Below are 16,147 nucleotides of genomic sequence, written 5' to 3' on the forward strand. Positions count from 1 at the left end.
CAAGAGGAATATTTTGGGAATAAATCCGTGCCTTTGGAGTGAATTTCTGGAGGGAGAGGGACCTGGGAGTTTGGCCGATCTCAGTAGCTGGAGCTGAGCAAGGTGAGGTCTGAGAGCTGCTGTCCTCAACCCCGTTGCAAGGGCTGCCAACCAGAGATGTCATGAATTTTGGAAGCAATGTTGGTCTGTTTCAGAAACCCACCTGAGTGTTACTACGAGGAGCTACGTGGTGATTGCTGCTGTGTTCCGTGGACCCCTTCACCCCTGGTGCTGGGGTAGCACTACACAGGGTTTTTTAGCTGAACAGCCTAAAAGAAATTTTCTCATCATGAATAAACGGTTCAAACCATTGTAAGGACGTTAGAAAAAGCAGCTTTAAGAAATCTTTTCCTCGAATGAAAGGCAAGTAGGAGCACTGCTCATTCAAATGGGATTGTATGGGGCAAATAAATCTGTGTGCCCTGATCTTGGAGTAGAGAAAGGGAGTGGGTTCTCCCTGTTCCCTCTGGGAAAGAGCCACATCCTTCTGCTGATCTGCCATCTGCTGCTGACCACAGAGCCTTCACTGGGAGGGAATGAAGCTGAGAAAAAGCAAGGAACCACTCCTGGTACAACCGGTGGCTCTGATCCTATTCCTTTGTGTGTTGGGAACGAGAGCAGGAACTGCCCAGTACTCCATGCCTGAAGAAGAAGAGAGAGGCTCCTTTGCCATGGACATCACTATGGATTTGGGTTTGACCAGTGAGGAATTATTGACTCAACAGGCTCGGCTCTTTTTTGAAGGAGAAAAGCAGTTTTTATAACTGAACCAACATACCAGGGATTTAGTGGAGCAAGAGATGAACCAGGAGGAGCCGTGTGGACAGAGTGAGTCCTGTGTGATCCATTTCAATCTATTACTGGAGATCCCACTGGAGTCCTTCCAAGCTGAGGTAAGCCTAAAGGATCAGGACCCTGTGTTCTTAAATAAGGAGATAGTTTTAAGGACCTTGGAAACTGCAATGCAAGAAGCTTGATTTTTATAGGAAAGCACTGAGGATCCAGATGTGCAGAGGAAGACTTCAGCATCATAACATCAGCTCAAATGGCTATTTCCATATTCACACTCAGAGGTGGTGATGGCAGGAGATACACTGAGCTGGTGCTGGACCCAGCCCTGGATGGGGAGCAACAGAACTGACTTTCAGTGTCACAGCTGTAGATGGTGACGTCCTCTGGTACAGCCTGAATCTGTGTGGTAGTCCTGGATATAAATTATAACATCTTGGAATTTACCTGGAGTCTTTATAAAGCCCGGGTACTAGAAAATAGCTCCCAGGATATGTTGTGGCTGTGCCTGCTGGTGATTTAAACTCGTGAGTGGATGGGGCTCCCTAGCTCAAAATTTAGAGGAAAATGGACAGACATTTAAAATAAATTCAGAAACCAGGCAGATTCAACTCAAAAATCTGGTGGACTACAAAGAAAGACAGACCTAGGAGATAGATGTCCAGGCCACAGTCAGAGGAGCCTCTCCTTGCACTACAGGTTGGAGGTGCAGGTGGAGGACATGAACGACAGTGCCTCTGAGATGGTCCTCACCTCCCTCACCAGCACTCTCTTGGAAGCTGTGCCACTGAACACCGTGTTGTCCCTTTGCAACATGTGGGACCAGGACTTGGGGGACAGTGGCAGGAAGAGCTGTGAAGGAGCAGCCCTTCAGCATCCTGCCTTTGGTGGCCAACACGTACACACTGGTGACATCAGGGGTGCTGGACAAGAAGCAGGTGGTGGAGTACAAGGTGACAGTGTGGGTCTGTGACGAGGACATCCCTCTGCTCTCAACATCCAAGACATTGCTCCTGTGGCTCATGGATATGAATGACAACTTGCCCACCTTCATCCAGAATATTTACACTATGATGCTGAGCAAAAATGAGCCTGTGGGGACAATCCTGGGCCACCTGCATGCTACAGACATCTGCATGAGGTACATGTTGGGGGTGGCTCCAGGAGGAGCACCCAACCTGGCATCCTTTGTGTCTCTGGACATGGAGAGCAGACCTGTGTGGGCTGAGGTCTTGGTGACTGCCTCTGATGCAGGGTCACCTCCTCTCAGTGCCAACGTCACCGTCCACGTAGTTGTGGTAGATGAGAATGACAACGCACCCCTGGTTCTGCATCCAGCCCAGGAGAGCAGCCCTGTGCCCAGTGAGCTGGTGCCCGTGTCAGCAGAGGCAGGCTACCTCATCACCAAAGTGGTGGCTGTTGATGCAGACTCAGGGCAGAACTTGTGGCTCTCTTACCACCTGCTGAGGGCCACTGACCCCGGGCTGTTTGTGGTGGGTGCCCAGAGCGGGGAGGTGCGTCTGGGCTATGATGTATGGTAGGGGTTCCTTTGGGTAAATCTGCTTTTGCAGCTGGCATGACCAATTTCCTTCAGGTTCTAAGTCAGAAGAAAGGTTGTTTTTGCTTCCAAGCTAAAGGAGAAAACAAACCCTCAGTTAAGCAAGTTTCTAGCTCTGTTACAGCCATTTCTGCAATGCTTTGAGAGTGAGGTTGGGTGCATTTTCCCTGCCCAAGTTCTTCTCTCACTTGTTGTCTGGCAAGGTTATGGACATCTTATTCTGTGCTCTAATGCAGTGGTACAGTCAGGCAGAGAACTCCCATGCTCTCTGGAACACTTGTAGCTCTCATTCCATGTCAGCAAAGCCAAAAGGCAAGGAAGTTGTGAGTATTCTGTTATGGTGTGGTGCAGGCATGGGGCTCGTTCTTCCCTGGGTTCTGGATGTCTCTCTCTGAGATGGTCTGTGTGTTTTGTCCTCTGGTAACTCTGTGTCTCTAGACACCCATTGTGTGTCTGTGTATGCTGCACAAATGATTCCTGGTGAAGCCAGGAACTGCTCACACCTCACTATTGCAATGTGCACAAACCCAGCTCATCAGGCCAGAAGGGGAATTTCACCCTTTGGGTCATCAGTGTCATCTTCTCTAAAGCAGAGCAGCAAAACACACGAGATCTTCCTTTGGGCCATGAAATGGGACTGTGTGGGCTGTCTCTTTAGGATTGCCTTGAAAATGTGTCAACACAAACAGTGTTGGGATAGACTGTAACTGGAAATGTGTTCACTGTCTTTTGGTGGATTGGATGGAAACTCCACAAGTCACTTCCAAGGCCTTTGTGTGAAGGGGAGAATTGAGATGAACCTGGACAATGGCTGTTGAGTTTGGTCTCATCACTGTTGTTTCTGAACTCAGAGGCTTCTTGATGGGAGTGAAAAGCTGTCCCAATAGCATTTTCTGTGTTTGTGTTAGAGCATTTGCATTTTCCACGTTGTGATTTCTGCTTCTCCTCTGTGAACTGTTTGAGCACTGTTTTAGCTTTTCCCCTCCAGGACCACCCCCCCCTGTATAACCGTGGGTTATTTCCATGATGGAAGTGTGGCATGGAGTGGCTGTAAAGCCTCGTGCTGTGCTGAGCTGCCCTGATAACCTGTACTGCTCTAAGCCAGGATACCCCTGTGTGTAAAAGTGAAATAAAGAGAACATTGGAATGCTTTGTGTGGAGACAATCTTTGTGGAGAAGTTCCTCCTGGGAAAGCTCTGGTTAAGTTTTTCGAAAGGTGGGAGGTTTTTTTCTCATTTTTTTACCTTGTTTGAGCAGATTCATTCCTCAGGTTTCAGATGAGGATGATAAAACATTCAGTAAACTTGCAGAGCTTTGCTGGCAGTCTCTATGGGTCTTCTGAGTGCTGAGCTTCTGGGTGTGATGGGGTCCACTTAAATCCAGGCCATGGGAAACTGGTCCCTACCCTAACATGGGCCCTGGGGTTGCAAAGGCCTCTGAAAGCAGCAAGGTTGAGGAGTGATTTATCCCTCTCTCCTGACAGCTCCAGCTGTGGATGGACACTGTGAGGCATTTGAGACAAAGCATTTGAATTGTAGAGGTTTTTGGGGGTGGCTGGCCCAAAGAATGCACCTGTGTTTAGGAGAGCCTTAGGAGGTGGGTGTTTGGTGGGTGAAAACATCTACAAGGGAGAGGATTCACTCTTGGGAAATGCAGAAGACTACAGTTGTCCCTTCCAGAAAAGCACTAAAAAAAAACCAACCAGAAGTTCTGAGTACAGGCTGGTCCAGTGTGGCTGACCAGAAATCTCTTGTACCTCAAGAACTGAGTGGGCCACAATCTGGGTGGGCTTAGGCCTGTGCTGTGTTGTGCCACATACATCCCTGGCCAGTGGGACAAACTTGTCTGGCTTACCATAAAAGAGGAATCTGCAGGCACCTCCCATTGCTAGAAGTGAGAAAACCGCCTTTGAGAAAGAGGTTTCCATGAATTTTTTTTTTACTGAAACATTGGAGATGATTAATAGAGTTGCTCAGGGGAGCAGAACAGAGTTGGCAAATCTTTAAGGGTGCTTCCACAGAGCACAAAAGCTCATGATCCACACATGTAAGAAGACAAAAGAGGAAGCCAAGAAATGGGTAAGGCTGAGTAAAAACTTGCTGGTGAAACCGAAGGGAAAGAAGGAAAGAAATCAGGGACAGGTATCCTGGGAAGAGTTCAGGAACATTTCCCAGCTGTGTAGGGATGGGGTTTGGGAAGCCAAGCCATAGCTGGAGCTGAGCATGGCAAGGGAGGGATGCAAAGAATAATCAGAGGGACTTTTACAGGTGTAACAGTTTGAAAAGGAAGGTCAAGAAAGAGAACCCTCTGTGATAAACAAAACTGGCAAGAATGGATTATGAGGAGGCTCAGGTACTCAATGAACTTTCTGCTTCACTCTTCACCAATTAGTGATCTCTCTTCATACACTTCTGTAGTGGTTGGGCCTCATGGAAGTGACTGAGGGAGCAAAGTCCCTCCCACTGTAAAGAGAAGATGAGGTTGGAGACCATCTGAGGAACCTGAACATAGATAAGTCTATTGGACCTGATGGGATGGATCCTAGAGTCGTGAGGGAACTGGCTGATGTAGTTGCCAGGAATTTTTGAGTCTATTTGAAAAATTCTGGCAGTCAGTTGAATTTCCTAGTGACCAGAACAAAGGAAAAAGTGCACCCATTTCTCCAAAGGGTAGAAAGCAGGACCCTAGGAACTACAATCCTGTCAGCCTATCTTCTGTGAAGATCATGGAGCCCCTGGAGCTGAATTCCAGGCAGGCAGAGGATAGGGAGGTGATATGGAACAGACAGCATGGCTTCACCAAGAGCAAGTCTTGTCTGAACAACCTAGTGGTCTTCTATGGTGAAGTGGTCAGGGCAATATTATCTATGTGGATTTTATTTCACATGGTTTCCCACAAGATCCTTCTCTCTGAGTTGGAGACAGAGGGGTTTGATGGATGATCTACTTGGAGGATAAGGAATCAGCTTGCTGGCCTCATCCAGAGAGTAGTGGTCAATGGCTCAGTGTCTGGGAGGAGATCAGTGATGAGTGGTGTCCCTCAGGGGTCCTTATGGGCACCAATACTCTTTAATGTCCTCATCATTTGCATACACAGTGGGATCAAAGGGACCATCAGCAAACTTGCAAATGAGACTAAGCTGACACACCTGTGGGATGGGTGGGGTATGCCATTCAGAAGGACCTGGACAAGCTGGAGAAGTGGACCCAGGTGCATCTCACCAGGTTCAATAACACCAAGTATATAGTCCTGCACCTGGGTTAGGGTAACCCCCTGATACCAGTACAGGCTGAGTGTTGAACAGACTGGGAGCAGCCCTTTGGAGAAGGACTTGGTGGATGGAAGGCTTGGATGTAAGCTGGGGATGTGTCCTCAGAGGCTGCAAAGCCATCTGTGTCCTGGGTTACATCACCACCTCTGTGGTCTGCAGGTCAAGGTAGGTAAATTTCCCTTTTGTTCTGGTGAGACCTGATCTGGAGTCCTCTGTAGGATACAGACACAAACCTGTTGGAGTGGGTCCAGAAGAGGGTCACAAAAAATTATCAGAGGGATGGAACTTATTTGCTAAGAGGAACGGCTGTGAGAGAGTTGAGACTGTTCAAGCTGGAGCAAAGAAGGTTGTGGGGAAACCTTACCTTGCCTTTTCAGTAAGTAAAGGGAGCTTATAAGAAAGATGGGGACAGGCTTTTGAGGGATCCTGTAGTGCTAAGAAAAGGTTTGATAAAGTTACAACTTAAAGAGGGGAGATTTGGATGGAATACAAACAGGAAATATTTACAGTGAGGGCAGTGAGACAGTGGCCCACGTTGTCCAGAGGGGTGTTAGATGCCCCATCCCTGAAAATATTCTAGGTTATGTTGGATGGGGCTCTCAGGCACCTGATCTAGTTCAAGATGTTGCTGATTATTGCATAGAGTTTGTAGTAGTTGGTCTTTAAATGCCCCTTCCAACACAAACTACTCAATGATTCTATGACACTGTCCTATGATTCCTTGCTTCTGGGAAGCACTGCGGTGGGCGGGACTCATCAGGGAGCTTATCCCAAATGCAGACAAATCCCCTGAACCCCCTTCGCTATTCCCATCAGTGTTCCCACGGCGCGGCTGTGGCGGAGCTGCAGTTGCAGGCGGTGTCTGTGAGTGTCACTGTTGGCTCACGATGGGCCGAAAGGCAATGGAGCAACGGGGAGTGGGCGAGCGAGACCGAGCGCTGGGCGAGCCCGGAGCCGAGCGGAAGGATCGAACAGAGGGGACAGCTCTGGGAAAGCCTCGGAGGAAGCAGTGAGGCGGCGGCAGTGACCCGCAGACCGGCTCAGGTGCGCGGGGGGGGAGCGAACGGGCAGCGGCTGCTGGGCTTGGCAATGGCGGAGAGAGGAGGAGGCTGGGGCCGGCGGGAGCGAGCCCTGCTGTGGGGCGTGCTGGTGGTTGCGTGGGAGGCGGCGTGGGGCCAGCTGCGCTACTCGGTTCCCGAGGAGATGCCCAAGGGCTCCTTCGTGGGCGACGTGGCCAAGGACCTGGCGCTGGACCTGACGGCGCTCGGAGAACGCGGCGTCCGCCTTGTGTCTGAAGGTAGGACCCAGTATTTCGGTCTGCAGGAGGGGACGGGACATTTGGTGACAGCGGAGAGGATAGACCGGGAGCAGCTGTGCGAGAGTGTGCAGCAATGCGTGCTGCGGTGTGAGCTGATAGTGGAGGGGGGGAGAAAGATTTATGCAATCGAGGTGGAGATCACGGACGTTAACGACAATGTTCCCAGCTTCCGCGATGCACAGAAAGAAGTGAGAATAAGCGAGACGGCAGCTCCGGGGTCTCGGTTTCCCCTGGCCGAGGCTCACGACCGAGACGTAGGGCGGAATTCTCTGCAGAGCTACGAGCTGGGCGGCGACGAGCACTTCTCGCTGGCCGTGCAGACGGGCCCCGGCGGGGATCAGCAGCCCGAGCTGGTGCTGGCGAAGGCGCTGGACCGGGAGGAGGCGGCGTTTCACGAGCTGGTGCTGCGGGCGAGCGACGGCGGAGAGCCGGCACGGACGGGCACGGCGCGGATCCGCGTGGCGGTGCTGGACGCCAACGACAACGCGCCCGTGTTCAGCGCGGCGGAGTACACGGTGCGTGTGGCGGAGGACGTGCCCGTGGGCTCCGTCCTCGTCACCCTCACGGCCACCGACGCCGACGAGGGCGTGAACGGGAATGTTAAGTACAGTTTTCAGAAAATTTCGGATCGTGCGTCGGAAAACTTCCAGTTGAACTCCGAGTCGGGAGTAATCAGGCTGTTGCGGAGCCTGGACTTCGAGGAAGGACACTTCTATGAACTGAAGGTACAGGCAGAAGACGGAGGGGGCCTTTCCGACACCGCGAAAGTCACGGTTACCGTGACAGACGTCAACGACAACGCGCCCAAATTGACAGTAACCTCTCTGCTGAGTGAGATCTCTGAGGACGCGCCGTCAGGGACGGTGGTGGCCCTGCTGCGTGTGCACGACAGGGACTCGGGTGCCAACGGACAGGTGCGGTGCTCGCTGGATGGGGGCGTCCCATTCCGGCTGGAGAAGTCTCTCGAGAATTACTACCGCATGGAGACGTCTCGGGAGCTGGACCGGGAGAAGGTGTCGGAGTACAACGTGACGGTGCGGGCGGCCGACGGCGGATCGCCGGCTCTGCGGAGCAGCGCGGTGCTGGCGCTGCGGGTGCTGGACGTGAACGACAACGCGCCGGTGTTCTCGGAGGAGCGGTACAGCGCGCGCGTGTCCGAGAACAACGCGGCGGGCGCGCTGGTGCTGCGGGTGCGGGCGTCGGACGCGGACTGGGGTGAGAACGCGCGCGTGCGGTACCGGCTGGTGGAGGGCCGGGTGCGGGGAGCAGCGCTGTCGTCGTACGTGTCGGTGCAGGCGGAGACGGGCGCGCTGTACGCGCTGCGCTCCTTCGACTACGAGGAGGTGCGCGAGGTGGGGCTGTGGGTGGTGGCGGAGGACGGCGGCGCGCCGGCGCTGAGCAGCAACGTGTCGGTGCGGCTGGAGATCGTGGACGAGAACGACAACGCGCCGCAGGTGCTCTACCCGCCGCCGGCCTCGGCCTCGGCGTCTTCGTCACTGGGCTCGTTGTCGCCAGCGGGGTGGCCGGCGGTGGAGCTGGCGCCGCGGTGGTCGGAGCCCGGCTCGCTGGTGGCCAAGGTGGTGGCGGTGGACGCGGACGCGGGTCAGAACGCGTGGCTGTCGTACGAGGTGTGGAAGGCGACGGAGCCGGGTCTGTTCCGCGTGGGGCTGCACAGCGGCGAGGTGCGGACGGCGCGGGCCGTTTCGGAGAGGGACGCGTCCCGGCAGAGGCTGGTGGTGCTGGTGCGAGACCGCGGGCAGCCGCCGCGCTCGGCCACCGCCACGCTGGGCATCGCCCTGGTGGACGGCTTCTCCGATGCCTTTCAACAGCTCAACCAGGCTCCGGCGGTGAGGCAGCAGTCAGAGGAGGCCGAAGAGGACCTGCTCACCACCTACCTCATCGCCTCTCTCGTCTGTGTGTCGTCACTATTCCTTCTGTCCGTCCTTGGCTTCTCAATGTCCAGGCTCTGCTCCAAGTCTCGCCTCCGGGGAAGCCTTTCGCCTCCCGCTGTCCATTGCTACGCTGATGGAGACTTCGCCGCCGACGGTGTGGACATGAGTGGCACGGGCACTCTGTCGCCGAATTACCGCTATGAAGTGTGCCTGACAACCGGCTCAGGGAAGAGTGACTTCCAGTTTCTGAGGCCCGTCCTGGCTGTCCCACCAAGCAGCGCTGAGGAGGGGCCGAACCTGGACGAGAAACCCCTCTGTAGTTCGCAGCCCGCGGGCGGGAAGGAAGCAGCCCCAGGGAGTGCAGCCCCTCCTGCTGTTTTTCTGCCAGAGTGGCTGACCGATGGGCGCGTCCATGCCTGAATATTGGTGGAATTCTTCTCCCTTCCAGGTCCTCAGATTGAACTTCCATAGTAGCTGTAGTGCTAAGCCTGTGCTATTCCTCACGGATTTTTCTTCCCAGATTGACGGCCCAGTGAAAGCAGCTCAGACTCTCCGAGCTCATCTTTCACCCCACGCTGCCGTGGGAAGAGCCTTGTGCATGTTTTACCGCTGTGTTTCCTGGTGGCCACGATTTAGCCTCCCGGGAGCAAAGCCCAGAAACCTGCGCTCCGGTACCGGCAGCGGGGGAGCAGCTGCCTGTGCCACCCGTGTGCTGGGAGCCAGGCGTGATCCCGCAGAACTCCTGGCTCTTTTTCCCGTCCTCTGCGGGGCCCCGTGGCGGGCGAGCGGCCGCAGCCGCGCGTGTTCTCCCGTGTTCTCCCGTGTTCCAGCGCCACGCGGGCGCGGTTCCGGCAGAGGCCGCAGGGTGGCGCTCCCGGACAAGCGGCGCCGAGCGGCGGCGGGCGGGGCGGTGTCAGAACCGGGACCGGCCGAGCCCAACCCGGTCAGGTAACCGCGGCGGCAAGGGTAATAAGGGTGGGAGGCTGCGAGCCTCAGGACCAACTGCAACCAGAATAGGGCGACTGTGCTTCTGGCCACCAGCCGCACCCGGCGAAACGGAGGGAGGGAGCCCGCACGTTACTCCCCGCCCATCACCGCCGCGCTGCTGCCGGGCGCCGCGTTTCGCGGAGGACTGCGCCGGTGAGCCGGGACACGGAGGCCCCGACATGGCAATCGCAAGGCAAGTGCTTTGTCTCTCTGCTCTATTTTCCCTGTCTCACGCGCTCTCCGAGCCCATCCGCTACTCCGTAGCCGAGGAGGTGGCCAGCGGCTCCGTGGTAGCCAACCTGGCAGAGGACGCGGGGCTGACCCCGGCGCAGCTCTGGGCTCGCCGCGCCCGCCTGGCCCCGGAGGATGTCCCGCAGCACTTTCGTTTAGACCCCGGCACCGGCCGCCTCGTTGTGGCGGAGAGGCTGGACCGGGAGGAGCTGTGCGGGCAGTCGGCTACCTGCGTGCTCCCCTTCGAGCTGCTGCTGGCAACCCCTCTGCAGATCTTTCGGGTCGAGGTGGCCGTGGAGGATATCAACGACCACTCGCCCGTTTTCCCCGAGGACCAAGTCACTTTTCATATTCTGGAAACGAGCAACCCGGGCTCGAGTTTCCCGCTGGAGGGGGCTCAGGACCTGGATGTTGGCATCAACAGTATCCAAGCTTATAGCATTGCTCCTGAAAATGAATATTTTAGTGTCTCCTTTGGGAGCCGGAGTGAAGGTGACAGATACGTTGAGCTGGTCCTGGGAAAGCCACTGGACAGAGAGGAGCAGGCAGAGGTGTCTTTCATTCTCACTGCTGTGGATGGAGGTTCTCCACCCAGGAGTGGGACCACCCAAATCCACGTCGTTGTTCTAGATGTAAATGACAATGCTCCTGTCTTCACACAGGAGAGATATATTGGGAAAGTTTTGGAAAGTGCCCGAGAGGGCTCTGTGGTTCTGACTGTGGTGGCAACTGATCAGGATATCGGACCTAATGGGAACATCTCCTACCAGTTCAGCCAAGTATTGAGCCAGAGTAACTCAGCATTCTCAATTGACCCCATGAATGGTGAAATTAAACTCACAAAGCCTCTGGACTTTGAAATGGCAGAAAAACACGAGCTCAGCGTGCGGGCCACAGACGGTGGGGGCCTCTCTGCGATCTGCAAGGTGCTGGTGGAAGTGCTGGATGTGAATGACAACGCACCAGAGCTGGTGGTCAGTTCCTTCAGCAGCCCCATCCCTGAGAACACGTTACCTGGGACAGTGGTTGCCCTCTTTGCTGTCAGGGACCGGGATGCTGGTGCCAACGGGAAGATCTCCTGTGCCCTTGAGGACCTTGAGCTGTTGTTCACCCTGCGTCCAGCCTATAAGAACTACTATGAGCTGGTGACTGTGAGTGCACTGGACCGGGAGAAGAAAGCCCAGTACATCCTCACTGTCACAGCAGCAGATGCGGGGTCACCTCCTCTCACAACCACCCAGACCTTCACCGTGGACATCTCTGATGTGAACGACAATGCACCTATCTTCAACCAGACATCATACACCATGTATGTGCGAGAGAACAATATCCCCAGGGTGCTCATTGGAGCTGTCAATGCCTCTGATGCTGATGTGGGGCCCAATGCCAAGGTGACCTATTTCCTGGCACCAGCCCACCCCACAGAGCAGCCTCCCTGCTCCTGCATCTCTGTGAACTCTGAGAACGGTCATGTGTTTGTGCTGAGGCCTCTGGACTACGAGAAGATCAGGCAGATTGAGGTCTTGGTGACTGCCTCTGATGCAGGGTCACCTCCTCTCAGTGCCAACGTCACCGTCCACGTTGTTGTGGTAGATGAGAATGACAACGCACCCCTGGTTCTGCATCCAGCCCAGGAGAGCAGCCCTGTGTCCAGTGAGCTGGTGCCCGTGTCAGCAGAGGCAGGCTACCTCATCACCAAAGTGGTGGCTGTTGATGCAGACTCAGGGCAGAACTCGTGGCTCTCTTACCACCTGCTGAGGGCCACTGACCCCGGGCTGTTTGTGGTGGGTGCCCAGAGCGGGGAGGTGCGTCTTAAGAGGCAGGTGATGGAGAGAGATGCTGGGAAGCAGAAACTCATTGTCCTGGTGAGAGACAACGGGCAGCCCCCCCTGTCAGCCACTGCAGCACTGAGTGCAATCCTGCTTGGTGACTTCTCAGATGTCCACCTACAACAGAGCAGCCCGGCCATGGAGGATGAGGATGGCTCCCTGACAATCTATTTAATCATTTCCTTGGTCGCTGTCTCCCTGCTCTTCCTCGCATCCACGGCAGCCTTTGTTGTACACAAGGTGTGCAAGAGAAAGGAGCTGAAGGCTGGTCATGTCCTTTATGGTGCTTGTGACCTGCAGAGCGGCCTGGCTGATGCAGCTGCCATGGGGACCCTGCCCCGTGCCTATTGCTATGAGGTCAGCCTCACAACAGGCTCAGGGAACAGTGAGTTCAAGTTCCTGAAGCCCATGCTCCCCAATGTGCCACCGCAGCATTGTGCCACGGGTGGGGGCACCAACAATGAACAGGATCTCCCTTATGACCCCATCACCGTGGGGGACATGGCACCAGACAATCCTGGGACACTCTCTGCTGAACAGATCAATCTTTTTTCCTTTAACTAGTATGGAGTCAGCACAGACAGAGGCTTTGTGCCTCACCATGAGAAGGGATCTGGGTTATGACATATGGTAGTGGTTCCTTTGGGTAAATCTGCTTTTGCTGTTGTCATGACCAATTTCCTTCAGATTCTAAGTCAGAAGAAAGGTTTTCTTTGCTTCCAAGCTAAAGGAGAAAACAATCCCTGTCAAACTTAAGCAAGCATAAGTTTTTAGCTCTGTTATAGCCATTTTTGCAATGCTTTGAGAGTGAGTTTAGGTCCATTTTCCCTGCCCAAGTTCTCTCACTTGTTGTCTGGCAAGGTTAGGGACATCTTTTTCTGTGCTCTAATGCAGTGGTACAGTCAGGCAGAGAACTCCCATGCTCTCTGGAACACTTGTAGCTCTCACTCAGTGGCAGAAAAACCAAAAGGCAAGGAAGGTGTGAATATTCTGTTATGGTGTGGTGCAAGCATGGGCCTCTTTCTTCCCTGGGTTTTTGTTGTCTGTCTCTGATATATGTGGATCTGTGCTTTTTGCTTTTTAGTTGGTATTTCTGATCAGACCCCATTGTGTGTCTGTGTATGCTGCACACATGATTCCTGGTGAAGCCAGGAACTGCTCACACCTCACTATTGCAACGTGCACAAACCCAGCTCATCAGGCCAGAAGGGGAATTTGACCCTTTGGGTCATCAGTGTCATCTTCTCTTCCAGAGAATAACTACATGAGACCTTCCCTAGGCCCATGAGAAGGGGCTGTTCCTTTAGGATTGCCTTGAAAATGAATCAACACAGTGTTGGGATAGACTGTAACTGTACAGAGCTGTGGAAATGTGTTCATTGTCTTTTGGTGGATTGGATGGAAACTCCACAAGTCACTTCCAAGGCCTTTGTGTGAAGGGGAGAATTGAGATGAACCTGGACAATGGCTGTCGAGTTTGGTCTCATCACTGTTGTTTCTGAACTCAGAGGCTTCTTGATGGGAGTGGAAAGCTGTCCCAATAAGATTTTCTGTGTTTGTGTTAGAGCATTTGCATTTTCCACGTTGTGATTTCTGCTTCTCCTCTGTGAACTGTGTTTGAGCACTGTTTTAGCCTTTCCCCTCCAGAAGGACCATCCCCCCCTGTATAACTGTGGGTTATTTCCATGATGGAAGTGTGGCATGGAGTGGCTGTAAAGCCTCGTGCTGTGCTGAGCTGCCCTGATAACCTGTACTGCTCTAAGCCAGGATACCCCTGTGTGTAAAAGTGAAATAAAGAGAACATTGGAATGCTTTGTGTGGAGGCAATCTTTGTGGAGAAGTTCCTCCTGGGAAAGCTCTGGTTAAGTTTTTTAAAAGGCTGTGAGTTTTGGTCCCATTCTGTCCCTTGGCTGAGGTAAAGGTGAGCAGGTCCTTTTCCTGAGTTTGGGTCCTGGGTCACCAGACCATTTAGGAAGATTGTGGGTAGGAGGAAATTTGCAGGAGTCTATGGGTTTTGTTGAGTGCTAAGCTTCTGCCTGAGATAGGACTATTTAGATCCAGGCCAGAGGAAACTCTTCCCCAAAGAGGGACCCTGGGAATGCAAAGGCCTCTGTAAAGATGTGAGGGGAGGGCTGGGTGAGTGTGTGACCTTTCTGCCTCTACTGGCAGCTGTGACTGTGGATGACATCTGTGAGGTGTTTGAGCTCTAAGTATTTTCATTCCAGAGGTTTTGGGGTGTGGTTGGCAGACAGCACACGTGTTCCTGTCTGAAGTTATCTGGGGGAGCCCCAGGAGGTGAGCATTTGGAGGGGTTTAACAGCTGCCAGGAAGAAGATTCACTCTTGGGAAATACTGAAGGCTGCTGCTGTCCCTCCCATAAAGGTCTAGAGAAAAAGGTAAGTTTTGAGGACACATTGGTGGAATTGTACTGATCAGAAGACCGTTGTACATCGAAGACTGAACGATCCACAGTCCAAGTAATTTGGGAAGGCACAGGCCTGTGCTGTGTGGCATAAACCCTGGTTAGCAGGATAAACTCAGCCAGCTCATTGTCAAGGAGGAAGCTGCCTGCTACTGGTGAGAAAGCCACTTGCAAGAAATAAGACCACATTGAAACTTCTTTTACTGTGACACAAGAGTTGATCAATAGAATTGTTTGGTTTATTTTTAGTTATTTTTTTTTCCCCAGAGCATTCCTAAAATGGCTTGGGAACTCTTTTTTGTGTCTGGGGCCTGCATGGCATGCTATGTGTGGCTTGAGTCTTCCCTGCTGAGGGTTCCATGGAGACATAGAAGTATCTATGTTAATCTCATCAAATTGTGTCAGAATTGGGACTGACATCTTGACTAAAGCTTCTGGTGATCTTGTTCCTATGGGAGGACACAATGTCAAGAATATTGGCCAAGATTCCTTTCAGGTTTATTAATTTGTTTTTAACCTTCTTTGTGTACATTGTGCTTAGGATTGCTAGGAAAGACACAGGCATTTCAAAGTGCATGGTTCACAGTCTTAGAAATCAAATTTTACTGTGATAACCAGTTCATAATACTACTCCTTGAATGTGTGCTGAGTCTGCTGGGTTTTATGTGACATTTACTACCGGCTGGGAAGAGCTCTGGCTTTTTCTGAGACTGGAAGATTCCATTGCGTGTGCAACTGTACAAGGATATTTCAATCTCTATCTTCTTATCACACCTTCTTGAAATCTAAGTACTTCCTAGTAGCCAGTTTCCAGAATTTTTCCTGTATTAGCCCTCAAATTCTGGTAGAATTGGGTAAACTTGTAGTTAGCACTTTTGAAATCTTGATAAACAAATTATCAGTCATTCTTAAGGGCACTTGAAGTTCCAGAAATAGGTTCATGTTGCATGGTGGAAAATTTCTCTGATAGCACCTTGTGTTTTTTCCCACTGCTGGTCTTCCTGACTTAAATTTGGGATTCAATGCACATATTACTGTTGATTATTGTACAGGTATTGACATGAAATATTTAGAATACAAATGAAAGATATTTTAAAACAAACTATGATTCATCACAGCATGTTTCTCTTGTGTCTAATTGCAGAATGCAAGTTAGTCTGAGAACATAAAATATTTTACTCCTTTATTTCCTGCCAAACATGCCATTCCATTTGGAAAGCAGTGTACCAAACAGGTTTTCTTTCAAGTGGGTTGCCTGATTTCCTCCACTATTGAGCTTTCATCATGGGCATCAAGGTTTTTAGAACTTCTGAACTGTGCTGTGAGTTGCAGGCCTGGGTGCAAGGGGAAAGAGAAAATTGTGGAGCTAGAAGACATCAAGCTCCACTTGGAAACAGCTATTTGGAGGGTGCTTTGGTGTGTGAAGATGCATGACAACGTGTTTCTGGGTTGGAATATGCAAGTCTTGCTATATAGCAGGCAGTGAATTATCTCCAACATGTTTCATCAGTCATTGTATCCCTCTATAAATATCCATTTCCCTCTCTGTCCATTTGGCTGTTACCTTCTTGACTCCTGAAACACTACAAACTCAAATCAACTTCTCGTTTTGTTATTATTTTGTTACTGTGAGTTGTGTAGGTGCAGCTGGAGGAAAATAAATTTTCATCCCCTGGATCAATGGCTAGAATTAGCATGAAAAAATGTTTTCTAACAACACTTTACTGAGATGGGGAGGAGGTCTTCACACTGGCATCTATAGCTACCCAGTGTTGGTGTGAGAGCCACTTCCACCAGATAGGAAAAGCTTA

At 52.3% G+C, this 16,147-nt stretch overlaps 2 protein-coding genes and 1 pseudogene across 2 annotated transcripts; all 3 read left to right on the forward strand.

The window, feature by feature from the left end:
* Positions 1-428: 428 nt before the first annotated feature.
* Positions 429-13,723, forward strand: LOC139802870 (protocadherin beta-11-like). The gene is made up of 2 exons (XM_071758457.1): positions 429-3,101; positions 13,275-13,723. Exon 1 carries the CDS (start codon positions 1,851-1,853, stop codon positions 2,367-2,369), a length of 519 nt encoding a protein of 172 aa, XP_071614558.1. The 5' UTR covers positions 429-1,850; the 3' UTR covers positions 2,370-3,101; positions 13,275-13,723.
* Positions 6,575-9,406, forward strand: LOC139802868 (protocadherin gamma-A5 pseudogene; annotated as a pseudogene).
* On the forward strand, positions 10,034-13,723 carry LOC139802869 (protocadherin beta-15-like). The gene has a single exon (XM_071758456.1). The coding sequence runs from the start codon at positions 10,034-10,036 to the stop codon at positions 12,476-12,478; it is 2,445 nt and encodes an 814-aa protein (XP_071614557.1). The 3' UTR covers positions 12,479-13,723.
* Positions 13,724-16,147: the final 2,424 nt, after the last annotated feature.

This window comes from Heliangelus exortis, chromosome 15, assembly GCF_036169615.1.
Source record: "Heliangelus exortis chromosome 15, bHelExo1.hap1, whole genome shotgun sequence".
In the NCBI taxonomy this organism is placed as follows: domain Eukaryota; kingdom Metazoa; phylum Chordata; class Aves; order Apodiformes; family Trochilidae; genus Heliangelus; species Heliangelus exortis.